Source organism: Hemitrygon akajei, chromosome 23 (assembly GCF_048418815.1).
Source record: "Hemitrygon akajei chromosome 23, sHemAka1.3, whole genome shotgun sequence".
Lineage (NCBI taxonomy): Eukaryota > Metazoa > Chordata > Chondrichthyes > Myliobatiformes > Dasyatidae > Hemitrygon > Hemitrygon akajei.
Window position 1 is genome coordinate 40468160 of NC_133146.1, and position 20436 is coordinate 40488595.

General features: G+C 37.2%; 1 protein-coding gene across 1 annotated transcript in view; it reads left to right on the top strand.

Moving 5' to 3' along the window:
- Positions 1-20436, top strand: part of LOC140715042 (protein CC2D2B-like) — a 32322-nt gene that overhangs the window by 7115 nt on the left and 4771 nt on the right. Inside the window, exons 3-8 of the mRNA XM_073026769.1 lie at positions 298-352; positions 764-832; positions 4621-4693; positions 8910-8971; positions 9117-9170; positions 14680-14811. Of these exons, the coding sequence (XP_072882870.1) occupies positions 298-352; positions 764-832; positions 4621-4693; positions 8910-8971; positions 9117-9170; positions 14680-14811 (445 nt within the window). The remainder of the gene's footprint in view (positions 1-297; positions 353-763; positions 833-4620; positions 4694-8909; positions 8972-9116; positions 9171-14679; positions 14812-20436) is intronic.

Here is a 20436-nt window from a genome sequence, read left to right on the forward strand (position 1 = left end):
TACTTTCTTTTGGCTATATCATGGACATAGAAACCTTTCAGCCCCCTCCAAGCACACTATTGCCTCTCATTCAACCCCCAACACTACCACCAATTCCCTTTAGACTTGTCATCCTGCAACCCAGTTGTCCTGGTTTCTGAGTTACTTGTGTTTTCCATTGTGCTATCTACATGTGAAAAAGGAACCATCATGTAAGGCCCATTCAGTAATTTCTGTTGCCTACTTTATGTCATTCTTATATGTTAGCATCAACAGTGTAAAACTTTACTAAAACTCATAGATGCTTTTACTCTTCAGACAGGAAGTTCCGACTGAAGCACAAAATTCTCAAAGTGACAGTGATGAATTGTGGGTAGGTGACATGTTTTACTAGTAACTTTTCTATTGATAACTAAATCTTACTTTCAACCAGAGCTCTTATATTTGCTTTTATAATTTAACAGAAAAACCTGACATTCAGCAAATATCCTAATAGTTAATACTTGAAAAAAGTCTAATGATGCAGTTCTAACAGTAACAACATTGTATATTATCTTTCAGTAGATATTTGTTATTAGATATTCATTAACATTTGTCAGTTTTTTTTGGAGATGGAATAGTTGACTGAAAGCATGTTTGGAAGGACAGGCTTTGGCATGGTTGTTTTTTAGACCAGGAATAGAGGGAAGAAAGTAGGATGAAGCCATGATGCAGACAGATTTGCAATTCTATTTAGCAAACATACTATCTTTTTATTAATTGACCTGGAAATTTGTTTCACCAGGATGAGAATACACAAGAAGAACACATAAGGCGACGAATTTCAATTAGAAGAGAAAACATAAGAAAAAGGGTATTGTGTTTCGTATTTTGTCACTCTAAGAGGCTCAATTTCTTTACATCAAAGTCTTCATCTTTGTCTATCTCTCTCCTTACAGCCATTTGCAGCTTCCTTATTCACCTGTTTTTCTATTCTCTCCAACGTAGCTTATAGATAGATAGATAGATACTTTATTCATCCCCATGGGGAAATTCAACATTTTTTTCCAATGTCCCATACATTTGTTGTAGCAAAACTAATTACATACAATACTTAACTCAGTAAAAATATGATATGCATCTAAATCACTCTCTCAAAAAGCATTAATAATAGCTTTTAAAAAGTTCTTAAGTAGTTTACTTAAATACATTAAATACAATCAACCCCGGCACTCTAACATATCTTACTCCTGGCGGTTGAATTGTAAAGCCTAATGGCATTGGGGAGTATTGACCTATTCATCCTGTCTGAGGAGCATTGCATCGATAGCAACCTGTCGCTGAAACTGCTTCTCTGTCTCTGGATGGTGCTATGTAGAGGATGTTCAGGGTTTTCCATAATTGACTGTAGCCTACTCAGCGCCCTTCGCTCAGCTACCGATGTTATACTCTCCAGTACTTTGCCCACGACAGAGCCCGCCTTCCTTACCAAGTACAGTCGACTCTGTGCCTTCCTGCACAAGGTATCTGTGTTGGCAGTCCAGTCTAGCTTCTCGTCTAACTGTACTCCCAGATACTTGTAGGTCTTAACCTGCTCCACACATTCTCCATTAATGATCACTGGCTCCATATGAGGCCTAGATCTCCTAAAGTCCACCACCATCTCCTTGGTCTTGGTGATATTGAGACATGCTTAAGTGGGACTCAGTTCTCTCAATTTCAACCACCAAGTGACCTTGTCTAACTTTTCTTCAATATCATCACCCTGATTTACCTTCATGATCAGATAAAACCTTGCCATTTCAAAGGAATTTGTCACCTGCTGTTGGCAACTGCAATTATTTACTCATCACACACCAAGCCTTCACTTTGGTATTTGATTCTAGTTGTGCTTAAAAACAATGTCTCTCTGGAAGAACAAGATGTTTTGCTGGTTCCCCTTCTTATTCTCTTCCTTTATTCTCCCGCTTTGATTTGTTCCTTGTCAAATTCTGAAGCAAAAAAAAATCCTAAAGTTTCAGAAACTACCCAAACTATCTTTTTCATTTTTTGTAAACTTTATTTTTATCCTTGGTACTTACTTACTTGGGCCCTTGGCTCCCAGTGAAGCATTGGCCATTGATGACCTCCAGTCTCCATCATCCTCTGAAATTGATGTTATGGATGGAGTTCATCAATGCTTCTGCAAACCACTGTATCCACTGTAGAGGAGATTGGCCTATACAGCTTCACCAAGCCCTGTTGGCCAGCCTTACCCGTTTCCACCTCACATGATGGGGATGAAAGGTTGGACTTTGAGAGGCTTTTATCCTTTTAGCTTAACTTGCAAAGAATTTGTGGATTTCTTTTTGGTTCATGGAAAACTGTCAGCTCAGTCATATCTTAGATGATAAGACATAGGAGCAGAATTAGGTTTGCTCTGCCATTCAATCATGGCTGATTCTTTTTTCCTCTCCTCAGCCCCACTCCCCAGCCTTCTCCCCATTACTTTTGATGCCATTTTCAATCAAGAACTGATCAAGTTCTGCCTTAAATACACCCAACGAACAAACCCCACAACTGCCTGTGGTAATAAATTCCAAAATTCACCACTCTCTGGCTAAAGAAATTTCTCCGCATCTCTGTTTTAAATGGACACCCTTCTATCCTGAGACTATATCCTCTTGTCCCAGACTCCTTCACCATGGAAAACATACTTTCCACATCTACTCTGCCTAGGCCTTTCAACAATGAGATGCACCACCCCCATCTTTCTAAATTCCAGCCAGTACAGTTCCAGACACATCAAACATTCCTCGTATGATAACCCTTTCATTCCCAAAATCATCCTTGTGAACCTCCTCTGAGCCCTCTCCAAAGCCAGCACATCTTTTGTTAGATGAGGAGCCCAAAACTGTTCATAATTCTCAAGGTAAGACCTCACCAGTGCCTTATAAAACCTCAATCCACATCCCTGCTTTTGTATTCTAGTTCTCTTGAAATGAATGCTAACATTGCGTTTTTCTTCCTCATCACCGACTCTACCTGCAAGTTAACCTTTTGGGTGTTCTACACAAGGGCTCACAAGCCCCTTTGCATCTCGGATTTTTGGATTTTCTCCTGTTTAGAAAATAGTCTGCACATTTATTTCTACTAGCAGAGTGCATGATCATGCATTTCCCAACATTGTATTTCATTTGTTACTCTTTTGCCCATCCTCCTCATCTGTCTAAGTCCTTCTGCAGCCTAACTGTTTTCTCAACACTGCCTGCCCCTCCATGAAACTTGGCACAAAGCCATCTATTCGATCCTCTAAATCATTGATATACAGCATAAAAAAAGCAGTTCCAACACTGACCACTGTGTCACCAAGTACTCCATGATCTTATCCTTAACAATTGATTCCAACATCTTCCTAACCACTGAGGTCAGGGTAACTGGTCTTTAATTACCCTTCTGTTGCCTTCCTCTCTTCCTAAAGAGTGGAGTGACATTTGCGGTGTTCCAGTCCCTCTGATATTATGCCAGAGCTCAATGATTTTTGAAAGATCATTACTAACACCTCCACAATCTCTACCACTACTCTTTCAGAACCCTAGGGTGCAGTTCATCTGGCCTAGGTGACTTATGTACTCTTAGGTCTTTCAGGATTTTGAGCACCTTCTCCCTTGTGATAGTAACTGCACTCACTTCTCTTCCCTCACACCCTTCAACGTCTGGTACATTGCTAGTATCTTCCACAGTGCAGACTGATGCAAAATACTCATTTAGTTAATCTGCTATCTCCTTGGGCCCTGTTATTATTTCTCTGGCCTCATTTTCTAGCGGCCCTATATCCACTCTCATTTCTCTTTTATTTTTTGAAAAAGTTTTTACTATCCGCTTTGATATTGTTTGCTAGCTTGCATTCATATTTCAATTTTTCCCTCTTAATGAGTTTTTTAGTTGCTCCCTGTGGGGTTTTAAAAGTTTCCTAATCCTCTGTCTTCCCACTAATTTTTGCTTTGTTTTTATGCCCTCTCTTTTGCTTTTACATTAGATTTAACTTTCCTTGTCAGCCATGGTTGTACTATTTTGCCATTTGCGTATTTCTTCATTTTTGGAATACATCCTTCATCCACCTTAAGCATATATCTTTCCTTTCCTTCTACTTATCAATGGTTCCTTTACTCAGGTGTGTGCCCTTGATAGCTTCCACCAGCTATTCATTTAGTGTTCCTTACTAATAATTAATTTCAAATTCTCTGCAACATCTATATGCAGTGTCATTGCTTACCACCCAAATCCTTGAAATCAATTTTTCTCATGTCATCAGAAGTTTATTTTTAATTCTGGCTGGCATTTATTGATCTTCAGCAGGAAAATTATCCCCAATGTTAATCCATCAAACAACAAAATGATTATGTGTCGTTACATTAGTTTATGGTTGCTTGCTGTGCACAAATGTTATGTACTGTATTTCCTACTAAGCAATAATGATAGCAGATGAACAGAATTTAATTGGCTCTAAGGCACATTGTATATCTTCTTACTTTTATGATTTATCTAATATTGCCTTCAGCTTCCCATTACATCCCTTTACAACACACTGTTTAATGACTAATATTTTAAGCAAAGTTTATTAGAGCACGTGTAATTGAACACATGTAGACCATTTATCATTTAAGTATGTTTTCTTTTTAGCTTGCAGAAGGGTCTGAACATTCATTGTTACTTGACCAAATTGGGGATGACAGCAGTTCCAAGATAGAGAAACGTATGTTTATACTTAGACCATTCACAATAAGACATCAAATATGTATATCAACACAAAATACAGTAATTTGTTTAATAATTATAAATAATGACACTTACAACAAGCTACTCTGTTCTAGTTACCTTTCCAGGACAGGTATATGAGTCATTAAAGTGCTTCTGAATATTGGTGTGCTACCATCCAAAAATAAGTTGATGAAAAGAACCAAAACAATTATTAAGGCTGTTCTGTGGTGCAAATTGACATCGTAACTTCCATTGCCCTAACAATTTCATCCATCAACAATTATGCAAAAAATCAAGAATTTGAATAAAATTCAGAGTGACATCAATATAGAAGGTGATCAAGCATATTACAAGCCATAGTGACTTTGAAGTAATTTTTAATTCCCAACCCAATTTATGTGAAGATATGTTAGCTGCACATAGAAAGTTCATGCCTATTACCTGAAGAATGAGTAACATATATCTAATACAATTCTATACTTACCTAAAAAACATGAACATCACTGAACCTCCTATCATCTATTTCAAGAGACCCATTCTTATAAACCATTCAACAATTAAATATACAGATGTTTCCTTTCCTAGAATTAAAATAACTAGTTTCAGTCTTTCATGGTAACTAGGGGTAACTTCTGTAGTTTTCAGCTGAACTATTTTCAAGATTTCTTTCATTGGTCTCCACAAAATGTGCCTTTTGGCATATTTTTTCCTAGCTGATAGATTTGTTTGTAACTAGTTCTCATAAAAGGTATAATGCACCAACATTATTGCACCTCTTTAGCTCCTTTAATATCCAAAGCATGCCATCTAAACATAATAAATTTTCATTCAAAAGGAGATATTAGGCAAAATGCCAAAAATCTATGTGTTGAAGGAGGAAAGAGATAGGTTTATAGGTCTAACAAGAGAATTCCAGAGCTTAGGGTTTTGGGTGCTGAAAGCGAGGAGAACTGTAAACAATTAAGTTTGGGAATAACCAAGCTTGCAAGATTGTAGACACACATTTATGTCAGAGTCCATCTAGAAAGTGCACCACAGCTACTTGTCTAGACTACATTCAAAGCATTTCCTTTCCTTAAATACTTTGTGAGAACATATTCACCAGAGGGACAGCATGCTTCAAGAAGGATCAACAGCTTCTGAAGCCCATTTAAGCATGATAATTAAATATTGGTGTTATTAATGACAGCCAAAAATGAATAAATGAAATAGACCAGGCAGAGTTAGTTTGGAATAATCAATCTCAAAGCAACATGAGGTTTTCGGCAGAGGGTGATCTGAGACAGGAGTGGAGTCAGGTAATATTAATCATTCTGAAATCAATAGTTATAGGATTTCTTAGAATTGTGATCCAAGTCTCATTTCGGAGTTAAAAAAATTAGGGGTTGCAAAAGTTCTGGCTTGGTCAGATGGGTACAAGGAAGAAGGTTGCTGTCAGCACGGGAGGAAAGTTAATGAGCAGATTGTCGACTGTGGTTGCAATTTCTGATCATTCGGAACAGAATATCAATCATTTTGGCAGTAGAGTGGATGTGAATGATAGTGGTGAGATATAGCATAGTTATATGTCATCAGCATAGATACAGAAACAAATGGAATGTTCCTGGTTGATGTTGCAAAAAAAAGTCAGTAGATGAGATATAGAATGGTTTCAACTATAGATCCTTGTGGGATGCTCGAAGGAAAACAACATGTGAAGAGAATGTATGGTAGATGACTCTTTATGAATGAAACCAGGTGATTGTGACCTCATCTTGGCAGACAAGTGTGGAAGGGCATCAAAGGAAGGTAATAAGGTCAGATGGTTCAAAAGAAGTAGGAAGATTAAGAAGAACAAAGGGGAATGAGTTAACTCTTTAATAATTATCATGTTTCATAATCATAATGTTCCCTGATCAGCTTTATATTTATAGCTGTTTCCGTTGATAGTTGAAGATGGCTCTTGAGAATTCTGATATTTTACTCTTATTGCAGTTTATTTCTTCCAATAAACGTTTGGCTGCATGATTATAACTTTTATTATCTTTACCTGAGTAGTTGCCCCTTTGGCCTGAGAACTATTTTCTTCACTGGAAAAAAATTGTTAAGCCTGATAGTGTATGCATACAACTCTTAAAACAATTTAAAATTTGTCATACCATGACTCTTCTAAGTTTTGGGGCAAAAATGACTTTATCTTTTAACAGCTTGTTTTGACTTTTTGTTTCAGGTATCATTGCCCTATTCCACTGAATTAAACCCTTGGTTAAAAAAAAAAGTACTTCTCCTAAAGATCATATCCAATAATACATTTTCAGTTTTGGTTTGGTTAAACCAAATCAAATCTAATACTGTAGTTCAGAACCAAGGAACTTATAAAGCATCTATTGAGATTGAGACCAGAAACTTCAAGTATCAATTGGTCCTCTGATATATAACTATCTCCCAAGACAACAGAGAACTAAATAATAATGTGAATTCATTTGTCATAAAGAAAAGTATTGCATCTTTACTTTCCTCAACTTTCCTTTTCCCTTTTTCCAATATTTTTATTGAATTTCATATATACAAGTACAGAGTTCATAAGGATACTTATTATAAATCAAAATAAGATAGCACAAAATGCACTATATATAAATCATAGTGATACAATCACAGTATCCCATATTGATGATCTATCAAATAAAATAAATTGAATGATGAAATACATTAGTACGATTGATTATATTATAAAAATAAATCTATACCCCCTACCAAGTCAAAGCTGGTTAGAGAAAGAAAAACAAGAAGAAAACAAAAGAGTACTTTACCATATAGTATTTTATAATAATAGCTGAGGTCTATAGTATAATAACAATTCAAAGATTTTTAAAATAGTTCAGAAAGGGTCCCATAATGTTTGAAAATCTTGGTTAGAATCGGAAATAGAACAACGAATCTTCTCTAGATTTAAACATAATGTAACATCACATAACCATTGAGCATGTGTGGGGGAGAAGCAATCTCCTTTCATTTAAGCAAGCTCGCCCTCCTAGCCATAAGAGAAATAAAAGTCAGTACCCGCGATTGAGAAGGCTCTAAAATTATAGTTCTTTCCTCAGCAATACCAAATAAGGCAGTTAAAGGATTGGGCTTAAAACTAACTTTAAAAAGTACAGAAAAAGTTTGGAATACATCTTTCCAATATTTTTTAAGGCTTGAACATGACCAAAACATATGAATTAATGAAGCCTCTCCATTATTGCATCTGTCACAATAAGGAGATATATCTGCAATATAGTGAGAGAGCTTGTCTTTAAACATATGAGCCCTATGTACTACTTAAAATTGCAGGAGGGAATGACGAGAACATAATGATTAACCATTTTAAAAATAACCCTCCAGGTCTCATCAGATAATACAGTCTGTAAGTCCTTTACCCAATCTTTTTTAATTTTATTTAAAGGAGCCATTCTCAATCCCGATAACAGACCATAAATATAAGAAATTGAGCCATTTTCAAAGGGTTTCAAATTAAAAAATTCATCTATTATGTCCTTATCCAGGCTAGTAGGAAATATATGTAATTTAGATCTTAAAACATCTCTAATCTGTAGATATCGAAAAAAGTGGGTATTAGATAGGTTATACTTCACTGAGAGCTGTTCAAGAGAAGAAAGATTCCCTCCAACAAATGGATCCTGAAATCGTTTAATGCCTAATCTATCCCATTCTCTAAAAAAACAGATCGGTAGTAGATGGTTTTAAAAAAATTAGAAAAAATAGGACTGGAAAGAGAAAATCTCAATAAACCAAAATGTTTTCTAAACTGTAGCCAGAGAACTAAATAAAAATGTGAATTCATTTGTCATAAAGAAAAGTTTTGCAGCTTTACTTTCCTCAACTTATTCCCAAGTATTTTTAATTCCAGCTACATTTTGGAACTTGTATTATTTCAGAACATTGTTGACAATGCAAGGAAGAAGAAATGAGATGAACCATATTTTGTATTAATTCTTAATGTTTTTGAGCAATCAATAGAACTTCTATAACTTTTCAAAAATTCAGTAAGTTCTGTGTGGGTTTTCAAGTTTTCATGATTTTAACCTACAGTGAGAATGCTGTAAATATTATCTGATATGTAGTCAGTATTATATTAAAACAATTACTTTGGATGGTTAGAGTAAATCATGTTAATTTTGCAACATATAAATTGGTAAGCATTTTGCCTCTATGAACTATTTCTATTTTAGGTGAAAGACAACTGGCTGATAAGATACGAAGCAGAGTTAAGAATAAACTGAAAACTCTAAAGGTGAGAATACATTAACATATCTGTTAAAGATGTTCACATTCTTGCTATTTATAAAAATACTGTTCAGTGAAAAATTTATGAGCCATTTCTTTCCTTAGCTGGAATTGCAAGTTCATTTGTACATAATTTACCTGTTTCTTCACAGCATCTGCAGCAGATAAAAGATGATGAACTAATCACAAAGTTTGATAAGGCATTAGTAAGTACATATTTACATATAATTATTTATTTAAGCAATTTTATAAAGTTTAACATGGAGCTTCTCAGAAAATGACTTAAAATTGCTCACGTGATGAATTAAACCAACAAAAAAATGGAATATTGGATTGCTGTATAAACCAACCTTGAATTGATTAATTCAGAATTGAAGATGACTTTTCTAATCTTTATAGGCCAGTTGTTCACAGGAAAACTAATAGTTCATCAGGGAGTTTATGCAACGTCATATTTAGGTGTTAAAGGTTGCTTTGTGGTATTTGCCCTTCACAAGTATCACAACATAGAAATATATTTTTTTAAATGCTCGTTCTTTTAAAAATTATCCCAATGATGGCCAGCAGAGGGAGGTAAATACAAATTTCATGGGCTAAAAACAGGGCAAAAACCTATAAATTGTAAGTAACACTTAAGGAGAAACAGGATAAATACTTCAGGTCAATAACCTTTCATCAGTGTACCTTCACAATATTTCTGTTAAAATTTTATTGCACATTGATAGAATTTTTAACACTTAAGGGTTACTGGAGCATGGAGAGAAGCATCGCATGGTAGCAAGTTAGAGAAAAAAACATTTTAAACTTGGCTTATTCATACTTTTTGTAAGACAAAAGGATTATGGCATAGACATGAACAGAGCATTCTGAAGTATAATATACACTGTTTGCTCACTCATGGCAATAACAATGTGTTTCAGGCCATCACCACAAAAAATTGCTGTAAAAACTTTCATGTTCTTAGCAATGCACATTTATATCTTTCCTTCTGTTTTCATCCCAATAACCTACTAAATATTCATGCAGTTAGTGCATTACCCACACTATCAATTTTTCATAGTGACCTCTTCATTAAATAGACTCTAGCATTGTGCAGGAATAATATCAAAAAGCACACAGAAAATTCTTTCCTTCATTTCAACAGAGTTCTTAAAATCTTTGAATTTGTCAAGTGATTTGTTGTACTCACCGGCTTAAATATGATATATGTTTCCTTCTTCTTTACCAGAGCCTCGATATCTCTTGTGAGCTAAGGTTCTCTGAACTTGGTGTGTCTCTCCTTCACCTAACAGGAGCATACTACCCTTGACTCTTGATATTGCCTTTTTAAAAGCCTCCAACTTGCCAACTATTCCTTTGCCTTTAAATAGAGTCACCCAGTTGTCCCCAGCTAGATGCTGCTTAATGCCCTCTAAGTAGTCTTTTTTATGACTATTTCTAAACTCTAACCCTTCTGAAGTAATACTTAAGAAGTAAGACTATATATCAGTTGACTTCCTAACCACATGCTGCATCTGTCTGCTAACTTTGTGCACAAGACCCCTCTATATTTCTTTCATTTGTGATCTTTCTCTACTTTTAGTATCATTAGTTAATCCAATATGTGGTCCCTCATGATGTTACAAGTTCTTCCATACTGCTTAAAAGTAGCCATCGGAATCTATGGGATATTTGTAGTTGCCTCCACCATAAAGACTGATGCAAAAGTATTGATTTACTCTACATTTTCTTATTTCTTGTTATAAATTTACCAGTCTGGCTCTCTCTGGTTCCAACAGAGTTACCAGTCTACCCCCTTCCTCATTATGCAAGCCCTTGAGGTTAGTTTTGACATTATTTGCCAGTTTTCTCTCATCAATGTTCTCCCTCCTTATTAGCTTTTTTTTGGTCGCTATTACTGATTCTTGTAAAATTACCAGTTCTCTGGTCTACCACTAGCCTCTGCCCATTTTCTCCTTCTCCTTCTGTTCAAGTTGGAAATAATTTTACCATTCAAATCTCTACATGTTAGTCCTCCAGCTTTTTAAATTATTTGTGTTTGCTGGGTTTCTTCAACTGTTGTTAGCATTTTTAGTTCTGATAAGGGTTGCAGACTTGAAATGTTTTTTCTTCCCCAAATGTTGCCTTGACCTGCTCAGTATTCACAGTAATTTTTGATTTGTTTTAATCTTCCATCTCTTTCCTGTCCAGTTAGCTTTGACATGGCCCTCCCATTACAAATAGAGGTAATGCTGACTCCTGAATCTTTATCATTTATTTCCCTTTCTCCCTTCTATCGGTCTTCATTTTCCTTATCTCCCTAACTGCCATTGCTTGTCAATTTCATTTCATCCATGGACCCTGTGCAATGCCCAACATGGCCCTCAATTTGTTTCACCTAAAGAACTTCGGAAGGAACAGAAATACAGCTTCACGTTCAAAGTTCAAAGTAAATTTATTATCAAAGTACATATTTGTTACCATATATATCCTGAGATTCATTTTCTTGAAAGCATTTACTGGGAGAAAGTGAAATACAATGAAATGAAAAGAAATATAATAGAATTTTTGAAAAAAACTATACATAAATAGACAAAGATTGACAAATAAATAACTACTGTTGAAAAGAAGACAAACTGTGTAAATAAAAAATAATACTGAGAAAATGAGTTATAGAGAGCATTGAAAGTGAGTCTGTAGGTTGTAGAATCAGTTCAGAGTAACAGTGATTGAAGCTATCTAAACAGGTTCAAGAACTTGTTGGTTATATGGTAATAACTGTTCTTGAAACATGGGTGGTGTGGGACCTAAGACATTTGTACCTCCTTCCTGATGGTAGCAGTGAGAAGTGGGAATAACTTGGATAAATGCAAGTTGAGAGCTTTTACTAGTTGGTTCTTTTGCCAGAAAATGGTAGCCTGCTGATTTGTGCAGTATATATTGATTCATTGAATTTATTGTAGAGAGAACTGTATTTCTGACTAATGGTGATCATGTGAGTTATATACAAATAGATCAGTATTTTGGCTAGTTCAGTCTATAAGACCATAAGACCATTAGATATGGAAGCAGAAGTAGGCCATTCGGCCCATCGTCTACTCTGCCATTCAATCATGGGCTGATCCAATTCTTCCAGTCATCCCCACTCCTCTGCCTTCACCCCATACCCCTTGATGCCCTGGCTAATTAAGTACCTATCTATCTATCTCTGCCTTAAATACACCTGATGACTTGGTCTCCACAGCTGCTCGTGGCAACAATTTCCACAGATTTACCACCCTCTGACTAAAATAATTTCTCCGCATCTCAGTTCTAAATGGACGTCCTTCAATCCTGAAATCGTGCCCTCTTGTCCTAGAATTCCCTACTATGGGAAATAACTTTGCCATATCTAATCTGTTCAGGCCTTTTAACATTCAGAATGTTTCTGTGAGATCCCCCCTCATTCTCCTGAACTCCAGGGAATACAGCCCAAGAGCTGCCAGACATTCCTCGTACGGTAACCCTTTCATTCATGGAATCATTCTTGTGAATCTTCTCTGAACCCTCTCCAATATCAGTATATCCTTTCTAAACTAAGGAGCCTAAAACTACACACAATACTCCAAGTGTGGTCTCACGAGTGCCTTATAGAGCCTCAACATCACATGCTTGCTCTTATATTCTATACCTCTCGAAATGAATGCCAACATTGCATTTGCCTTCTTCACAACTGACTCAACCTGGAGACTAACCTTTAGGGTATCTTGCACAAGGACTCCCAAGTCCCTTTGCATCACTACATTTTGAATTCTCTCCCCACCTAAATAACAGTTTGCCCATTTATTTCTTCCATGAAAGTGCATGACCATACACTTTCCAACATTGTATTTCATTTGCCACTCCTTTGCCCATTCTGCTAAACTATCTAAGTCTCTCTGCAGGGTCTCTGTTTCCTCAACACTACCTGCTCCTCCACCTATCTTTGTATCATCGGTAAATTTAGCCACAAATACATTAATACCATAGTCCAAATCATTGACGTACATTGTAAAAAGCAGTGGTCCCAACAGTGAACTCTGTGGAACTCCACTGGTAGCTGGCAGCCAGCCAGAATAGGCTCCCTTTATTCCCACTCTCTGTTTTCTGCTGACCAGCCAATGCTCCACCCATGCTAGTAACTTCCCTGTAATTCCATGGGCTCTGATCTTGCTAAGCAGCCGCATATGTGGCACCTTGTCAAAGATCTTCTGAAAATCCAAGTACATCAAGTCTACTGCATCTCCTTTGTCTACCCTGCTTGTAATTTCCTCAAAGAATTGCAGTAGTTTTGTCAGGCAGGATTTTCCTTTCAGAAAACCATGCTGGCTTTAGCCTATCATGTCATGTGCCTCCAGGTATTCCATAATCTCATCCCAATAATCAATTCCAACCACTTATATCAGGCAAACAGGTCTATAGTTTCCTTTCTGCTGCCTCCCACCCTTCTTAAATAGAGGAGTAACGTTTGCAATTTTCCAGTCATCCGGTACAATGTCAGAATCGATTCTTGAAAGATCATCGTTAATGCCTCCGCAATCTCTCCGGCTACTTCCTTCAGAATCCAAGGGGCCATTCTTAAGACCATTAAGCTTCCTGAGCACCTTCTCAGTCATAATTTTCACAGCACAAACTTCACTTCCCTGACACTCTTAAATGTCCCGTATACTGCAGACATCTTCCACTGTGAAGACTGATGCAAAATACGTATTCAGGTCCACTGCCATCTCTGCATCTCTCATTACAATATCTCCAGCGTCATTTTGTATTGGTCCTATTATCTACCCTTGACTCTCTTTTACCCTCCATATATTTAAAGAAGCTTTCAGTATCTTCTTTGATGTTTGTCACCAACTTCCTTTCATAATTCATCTTTTCCTTCCTAATGACCTTCTTAGTTTTCTTCTGCAAGTTTTTAAAAACTACCCAATCCTCTATCTTCCCAGTAGCTCTGGTTTCCTTGTATTTCCTCTCTTTTGCTTTTATGTGTGGAGAAATTTTTCATGGAAATGATTTTTGGAGAGTACAAAATGCCATCATTTGTTTATTAGTACTGACAGATGAGCTTCAAAACATATCCAGTATGTTGATTTTGGTAAGACATAATAATCACGACAGATTGGTTGCTTTTATTTGCAATTATTGTTTTTGGATCCCCATGCAAGTTCCATTTTCACTTTTATGCATTGTGAGATTATCACTCTGTAAATTCACTCTGGTGGAGGGAAGTACTGTTTCTCGATTAGTTTGTAGGGTAGAATAAGAGCACAACAGATCTGCATTGTCTGATTCCATCATGAATGCTGCCATTAGAATCTAATAGAAATCATAGAAAATGTGAATTTAAAGAAGTAATTGAATTCGGTTAGTACCCCCTCATCTAATTTTTTTTGTGTAGTACCCCTGAATAATCCATCTGAAGACTGCATTGAACTGGACATTTTATGTATCAAGCTAACAAAAGTTCTATTTGTGTATTTAGAAATCTTGTATGTATTTCTTCCATATTTTCAATTGATTTGTAGGACTAAAAATCTATTGTGTTTAATTTTCCCTTTTAATTATTTCTCCCTATCTCCAATTTATTCTAGAACATTTATGAGATATTTTTTATTGAAGAATGATGGTGAACCTAAATTTGAGAAAAATCTATAGCAATTACAAAATGCAATTATGGTTTTACATATTTTATTGGTTTTCATTTATATCAAATTTCAGACTATACAGAGGGATGAAGGAAATCAGTTTTTCACTTCTGCTTTGGATGAGTCACCTGATTCACTGATGCAAGAACATAAAAATACACCACTGCAAGATTTACCCCTTGAATTTCATCTCTCTGGATTGGAGGTAACTAGAAGTTAACAAGAAAACAAAAGATGAAAATGTAGGCTTTAATATTGAATGCTGGAATGATTTAGTGTGAGGAAATGGGATGAGAAAAGATACATTCAGGACTAATGGGGCTCATCAGATCTTCTGATGAAATATTGATTTTTTCTGATTTTATAATTCACCTTCACACCTGATGCAAGGGTAATAGGCCAGTGCAGAATGAAGTACTTCAGGAGATCTCTTGAGAAATATGCTTGAAGCCTTTTCAAATGGTGACTCAAGTTTGACCTTCTAATGTTATAATAGATTTTTTTGAGTTTGTGATACCTCAGTGCCAATATTCATTAAAATTTTACTCCTGAAACCAATGACGTAAAGTTACTTTAATTGTACCAGCTATACATATGGAATATTGTCAGCAGTCTTAGGTGACTTGTTACTTGATACAGTTGATGGAGCACATTACTCTAAAATAACTCTTTGTTCTTTTGCAACACACACAATATTCTGGAGGAACTCAACAGGTCAGGCATCATCTATGGAAAAGACTAAACAGACCCTTCCTCAGGATTGAGAAAGAAGGGGGAAGATGCCTGAATTAAAAGGTGTCATCATAATGTTTCACTTAAAAAACACACTTTTTGAGTAACACTGAAAAAAGCATTATGTGTTAAATATCTTGTCTGATATCAGTCACTTTTATTAAACCTCACAGCAAGTTTCAATATGTGTCCCTTTCTTCCTTTTACCTTTCTATTTCTTCTCCCTCCAATTCCCACTGCTATTCTGATAATCCAACATTTTTTAATGAACTTTTTTGGATGTTACGCAGAATTATAATACATTTCCTAGTGAACCAAATAAGTTTAAAGGAAACTCAGAAAATGGGCCCCTGGTCAGTTTAAAGAGAATGTGAGAACTGGCAGCCCAGTGAGTTGGAGGGAACACAAAAACAGTTCCCATGGCAATCAGGAGAGAGTATGGGTACTGAGACCTTGGTGAGGTAGAAGAAAGTATAGGAACAAGGTCCCTCGTGGGTTGAAAGGGAGTGCAGGAACCAGAACCCTGGTAGATCAGGTGGGAACTAGTGCTCTGGTAAGTGGGAAAGGAGTGCAAAAACTGAGACTGATTTTACAGTATAAATAAATGGGGATATTTTCTGCACTAAAGGGCAAAGTAAAATTTATCTAATTGTACCTTAGCTAGAGAAGTAAGTGCTTTAGTCAAGTCAAGTCAGGTCAAGTCAAGTTGCTTTTTATTGTCATTTCGACCATAACTGCTGGTACAGTACACAGTAAAAACGAGACAGCGTTTTTCAGGACCATGGTGTTACATGAAACAGTACAAAAACTACACTGAACTACGTAAAACCAACACAGAAAAAAACTACACTAAACTACAGACCCACCCAGGACTGCATAAAGTGCACAAAACAGTACAGGCATTACAATAAATAATAAACAAGACATTAGGCACAGTAGAGGGCAGTAAGTTGGTGTCTGGGTATTGAGGAGTATGATGGCTTAGGGGAAGAAGCTGTTACGTAGTCTGGTCGTGAGAGCTTGAATGCTTCGGTGCCTTTTCCCAGATGGCAGGAGGGAGAAGGGTTTGTACGAGGGGTGTGTGAGCTCCTTCATAATGCTGTTTGCTTTGCTGATGCAGCGTGTGGTGTAAATGTCTGTAATGGCGGGAAGAGAGACCCTGATGATCTTCTCAGCTGACCTCACTATCCGCTGCAGGGTCTTGCGATCCGAGATGGTGCAATTTCCGAACCAGGCAGTGATGTAGCTGCTCAGGATGCTCTCAATACAACCTCTGTAGAATGTGTTGAGGGAGGGGGGGGTGGGGGGGGTGGAAGATGGACTTTCCTCAGCCTTCGCAAAAAGTAGAGATGCTGCTGGGCTTTCTTTGCTATGGAGCTGGCATTGAGGGACCAGGTGAGATTCTCTGCCAGGTGAACACCAAGAAATTTGGTGCTCTTAACAATCTCAACCAAGGAGCCGTTGATGTTCAGCGGAGAGTGGTCGCTCTGTGTAAGTTACTTACAGGTCCATTGCTATTTCAGTGAAGGATAGTCTCATCATCTGTATTTACAGATTATGGAGCAAGAAGATCAGAAGACTCCTAACAGAAATTTGAATTTCCTATGCCCTGTTAGTATCTGCTTTTCTCTTCTAGCCATATATGCAATTTACCTATGCAAATATCTGCACAGGTATATGCAGAGACATTGTTTATGGAGACCAAGAGTATAAACAAAGGAAATTTTATGATCAGAATAAATGTTATTTTGTCAGAGCTAGTATCCAAAATAATATTTTATGCCCTTTGCTCTAGAACAGGGGTTCCCAAACCTTTTTATGTCATGGACCAATATCATTAAGCAAGAGGTCTGTGAACCCCAGGTTGGGAACTTCAGCTCCAGGATAATATTTTCGATAATGAATATCATTTAACACAATATAGACCTGACTTGACATGCACAACAATGCCAACTCTTTCATTTTTATTCAACTGTAACACACTTCCAAAACAAAAGTCAAATGCTGTGGCTGCTGTCAGTTTATGAATAAATACTGTCAATATATGAGAAGCATCAGGGGTCATCAGTGATTTGTAAACTCTGTTAATGACCTCGCAGCAGAATTGGAAGAAGCCCATTTAACATTTCTTAGCAATTGCTGAGGTAGGTATGTATGACAGGTTAAAAATCAAATAGGAAATTTATGATAGGGTGAAGGACTATCGTAAGTTTGGTGAGTTAGAAATAAGTGTGGGAACAAGTCCTTGGTGAGTTGAAAGGGAGTGCAGAAACCATGTCCCTGGTGAATCAGAAGAGAGGGTGAAAACCAGTACTCCGTTGAATGGGAAAGGAGTGCAAAAGCAGAGACTGCTGAGTGGAAGGTTTGTAGAGGCTCGCTGTAGAGACATAGAGCCCTAGAGTAGCAAGAGGCCCTTTGGCTCATCTAACCCATGCCATTCTACATAGTCCCATCGACTCACACCTGGACCATAGTCCTCCATACCCAATAGGAATTGGAGGGAAGTGGGTAATTTATGAAGGGATGATGGTCCAAATTGAATTCAAGGAAGACTAAAGTAGTTAATTAGGGACATCAAACTTTGAAGGAGAGGCACTGTGGTGAATTTAGTGAAAGAAGTTTGGAATGGAGCAAGTAAGTAATTTACATCCAGACCTTTTCATCAGAAAATAAGTATACAGGCAACCCCCATCTTCTGTTCATTTGGGTAATAGAAATTCACCGTCATAGAATTCACAAATTACTACCCAAAAGTTTGAGTTACAGAACAAATTTTGTTGTCTAGAATTTATGTTGAAACAGTAAATAAATAAACACAAAATTATTTCTTATTTCTACTCATTTTTCTTCAGCATACATACATGACACAGTTTTGTGTTATAGAAGATCGTAAGTTGGATCCTCTTCTAAGAACGTGCTGCCCTCATAATGTAAGGGTCGCATGTATAGCTGCAGCAAAACTGCTGTCATTATCACCCATACATTAATACAGAGATTTATTATTTATTTATTTAGAGATACCGTGTGGAATAGGCCCTTCTGGCCCAATGAGTTGCACTGCCTAGCAACCTACCCATTTAACCTTAGCTTAATCACTGGACAATTTACAAGACCAATTAGCCTACTAATTGGTATGTCTTTGGACTGTTGGAGGAAATTGGAGCACTCAGAGGAAACGCATACATTCACGGGAGTTTGCACAAACTTCTCACCGAGGACAGTAGAATTGAACTCTGAACTCAGAACTCTGACGCTCCCAAAGCCATAATAGCATCGCACTAAGGGCATAATATAAAATTGAACTGGTTGTTAGTTAGGGCTAAAAGATTGTGAAGTGTCTAATCAAAGGTTGTGTTCCTCAAGCTTATGTTGAGCAACATTCATCCTCTGCAAATGCATCACCTTGCCTCTGGAACAGAGGTCTTAATGGAAGTTATTTATCAAGTGCCGTCTCTATTCCTGCTGTCCTCTACATTGGTCCATCAGTCTGTTTATGCACCTGGCAGTTTAGTCCATTTTCATTAATTTTAGCCAATATGGTTCACAAGACAGATGAAAAAACTTTACTTACTTTTACTTTACTTTATTGTCACCACACAATTGATACTAGAGCATACAGTCATCACAGTGATATTTGTTTCTGCGCTTCATGCTCCCTGAAATACAAATCGAAGTAAATATAATAAAAATTTAAATTATAAATCATAATTAGAAAATAGAAAAGGGAAAGTAAGGTAGTGCAAGTCAGGTCCAGATATTTGGAAGGTACAGCCCAGATCCGGGTCAGGATCTGTTCAGCAGTCTTATCACAGTTGGAAAGAAGCTGTTCCCAAATCTGGCCATACGAATCTTCAAGCTCCTGAACTTTCTCCCAGAGGGAAGAGGGACAAAATGTGTGTTGGCTGGGTGGGTCGTGTCCTTGATTATCCTGGCAGCACTGCTCCGACAGCATGCGGTGTAATGCGAGTCCAAGGATGCAAGATTGGTTTGTGTGATGTGCTGGGCTATGTTCACGATCTTCTGCAGCTTCTTCCGGTCTTGGACAGGACAACTTCCATACCAGGTTGTGATGCACCCTAGAAGAATGCTTTCTGCGGTGCACCTATAAAAATTAGTGAGGGTTTTAGGGGACAGGCCAAATTTTTTCAGCTTTCTCAGGAAGTAAAGGCGCTGGTGGGCCTGCTTGGCAGTGGACTCTACTTGGTTAGACCAAGTCAGGTCACGTGTGATATTCACCCCGAGGAACTTAAAGCTTTTGACCTGTTCCACCTGCGCACCACCGATGTAGATGGGGTTGTCCGGTCCACTGCTCCTTCTGAAGTCAACAACCAATTCCTTCATCTTGCTGACATTGAGGGATAGGTTATTGTCTTCGCACCATGCCACCAGGTTCTTAATTTCCTCTCTGTACTCAGACTCATCATTACCCAAGATATGGCCTACAATTGTAGCTAAGGCTATTACTACGCCAGCAACCCTAGTTCATTTACTACCGCTGTACGTAAGTAGTTTGTATGTTCTTCCCATGTCAGCGTGGGTTTCCTCCCAGTGCTAGGTTTCCTTCAATATTCGAAAGGTGTATGGGTTAGTTGGTTAATTGGTCACAGAAGAGTAATTGGGCAGTGCAGGCTTATTGGGCCCAAAGAGCTTGTTACCATGCTGTATCTCTAAAGAAAATAAATAAAAATAAAATTTATGTAAATGGATAAAAGTACAAACGATGAGATCACTTTCTTACTGGATTTGGATTTCCAGCACTCTTTGCCTAAATAATCTGCCACTTATTAAAATAAAGCAACAGATGTAAGGAAGTTGACTTGAATGAAGTCCACCTTGGTTGGTGGTGTAAAACAGACTCTGAGTCTCTATGAAAGCTAGTGTACAGGCAAATGTTTTCAGTGGGTGCTCTGAGCAATATATGTTGAAGAAAGATATTATGGATAAGAATTCAGGTGGAAAGTAAAATCTGGTAACCATGAGAATAAAGAGATTGTGAAGAAAGAACAGTTATGCAAAAAAAATGTAGGTTCAATGGATAAAGGTCTCCTTAACTGATGATCTTCCTTCCTGCTTTGGGCATATATTCAAAGAAAAACAC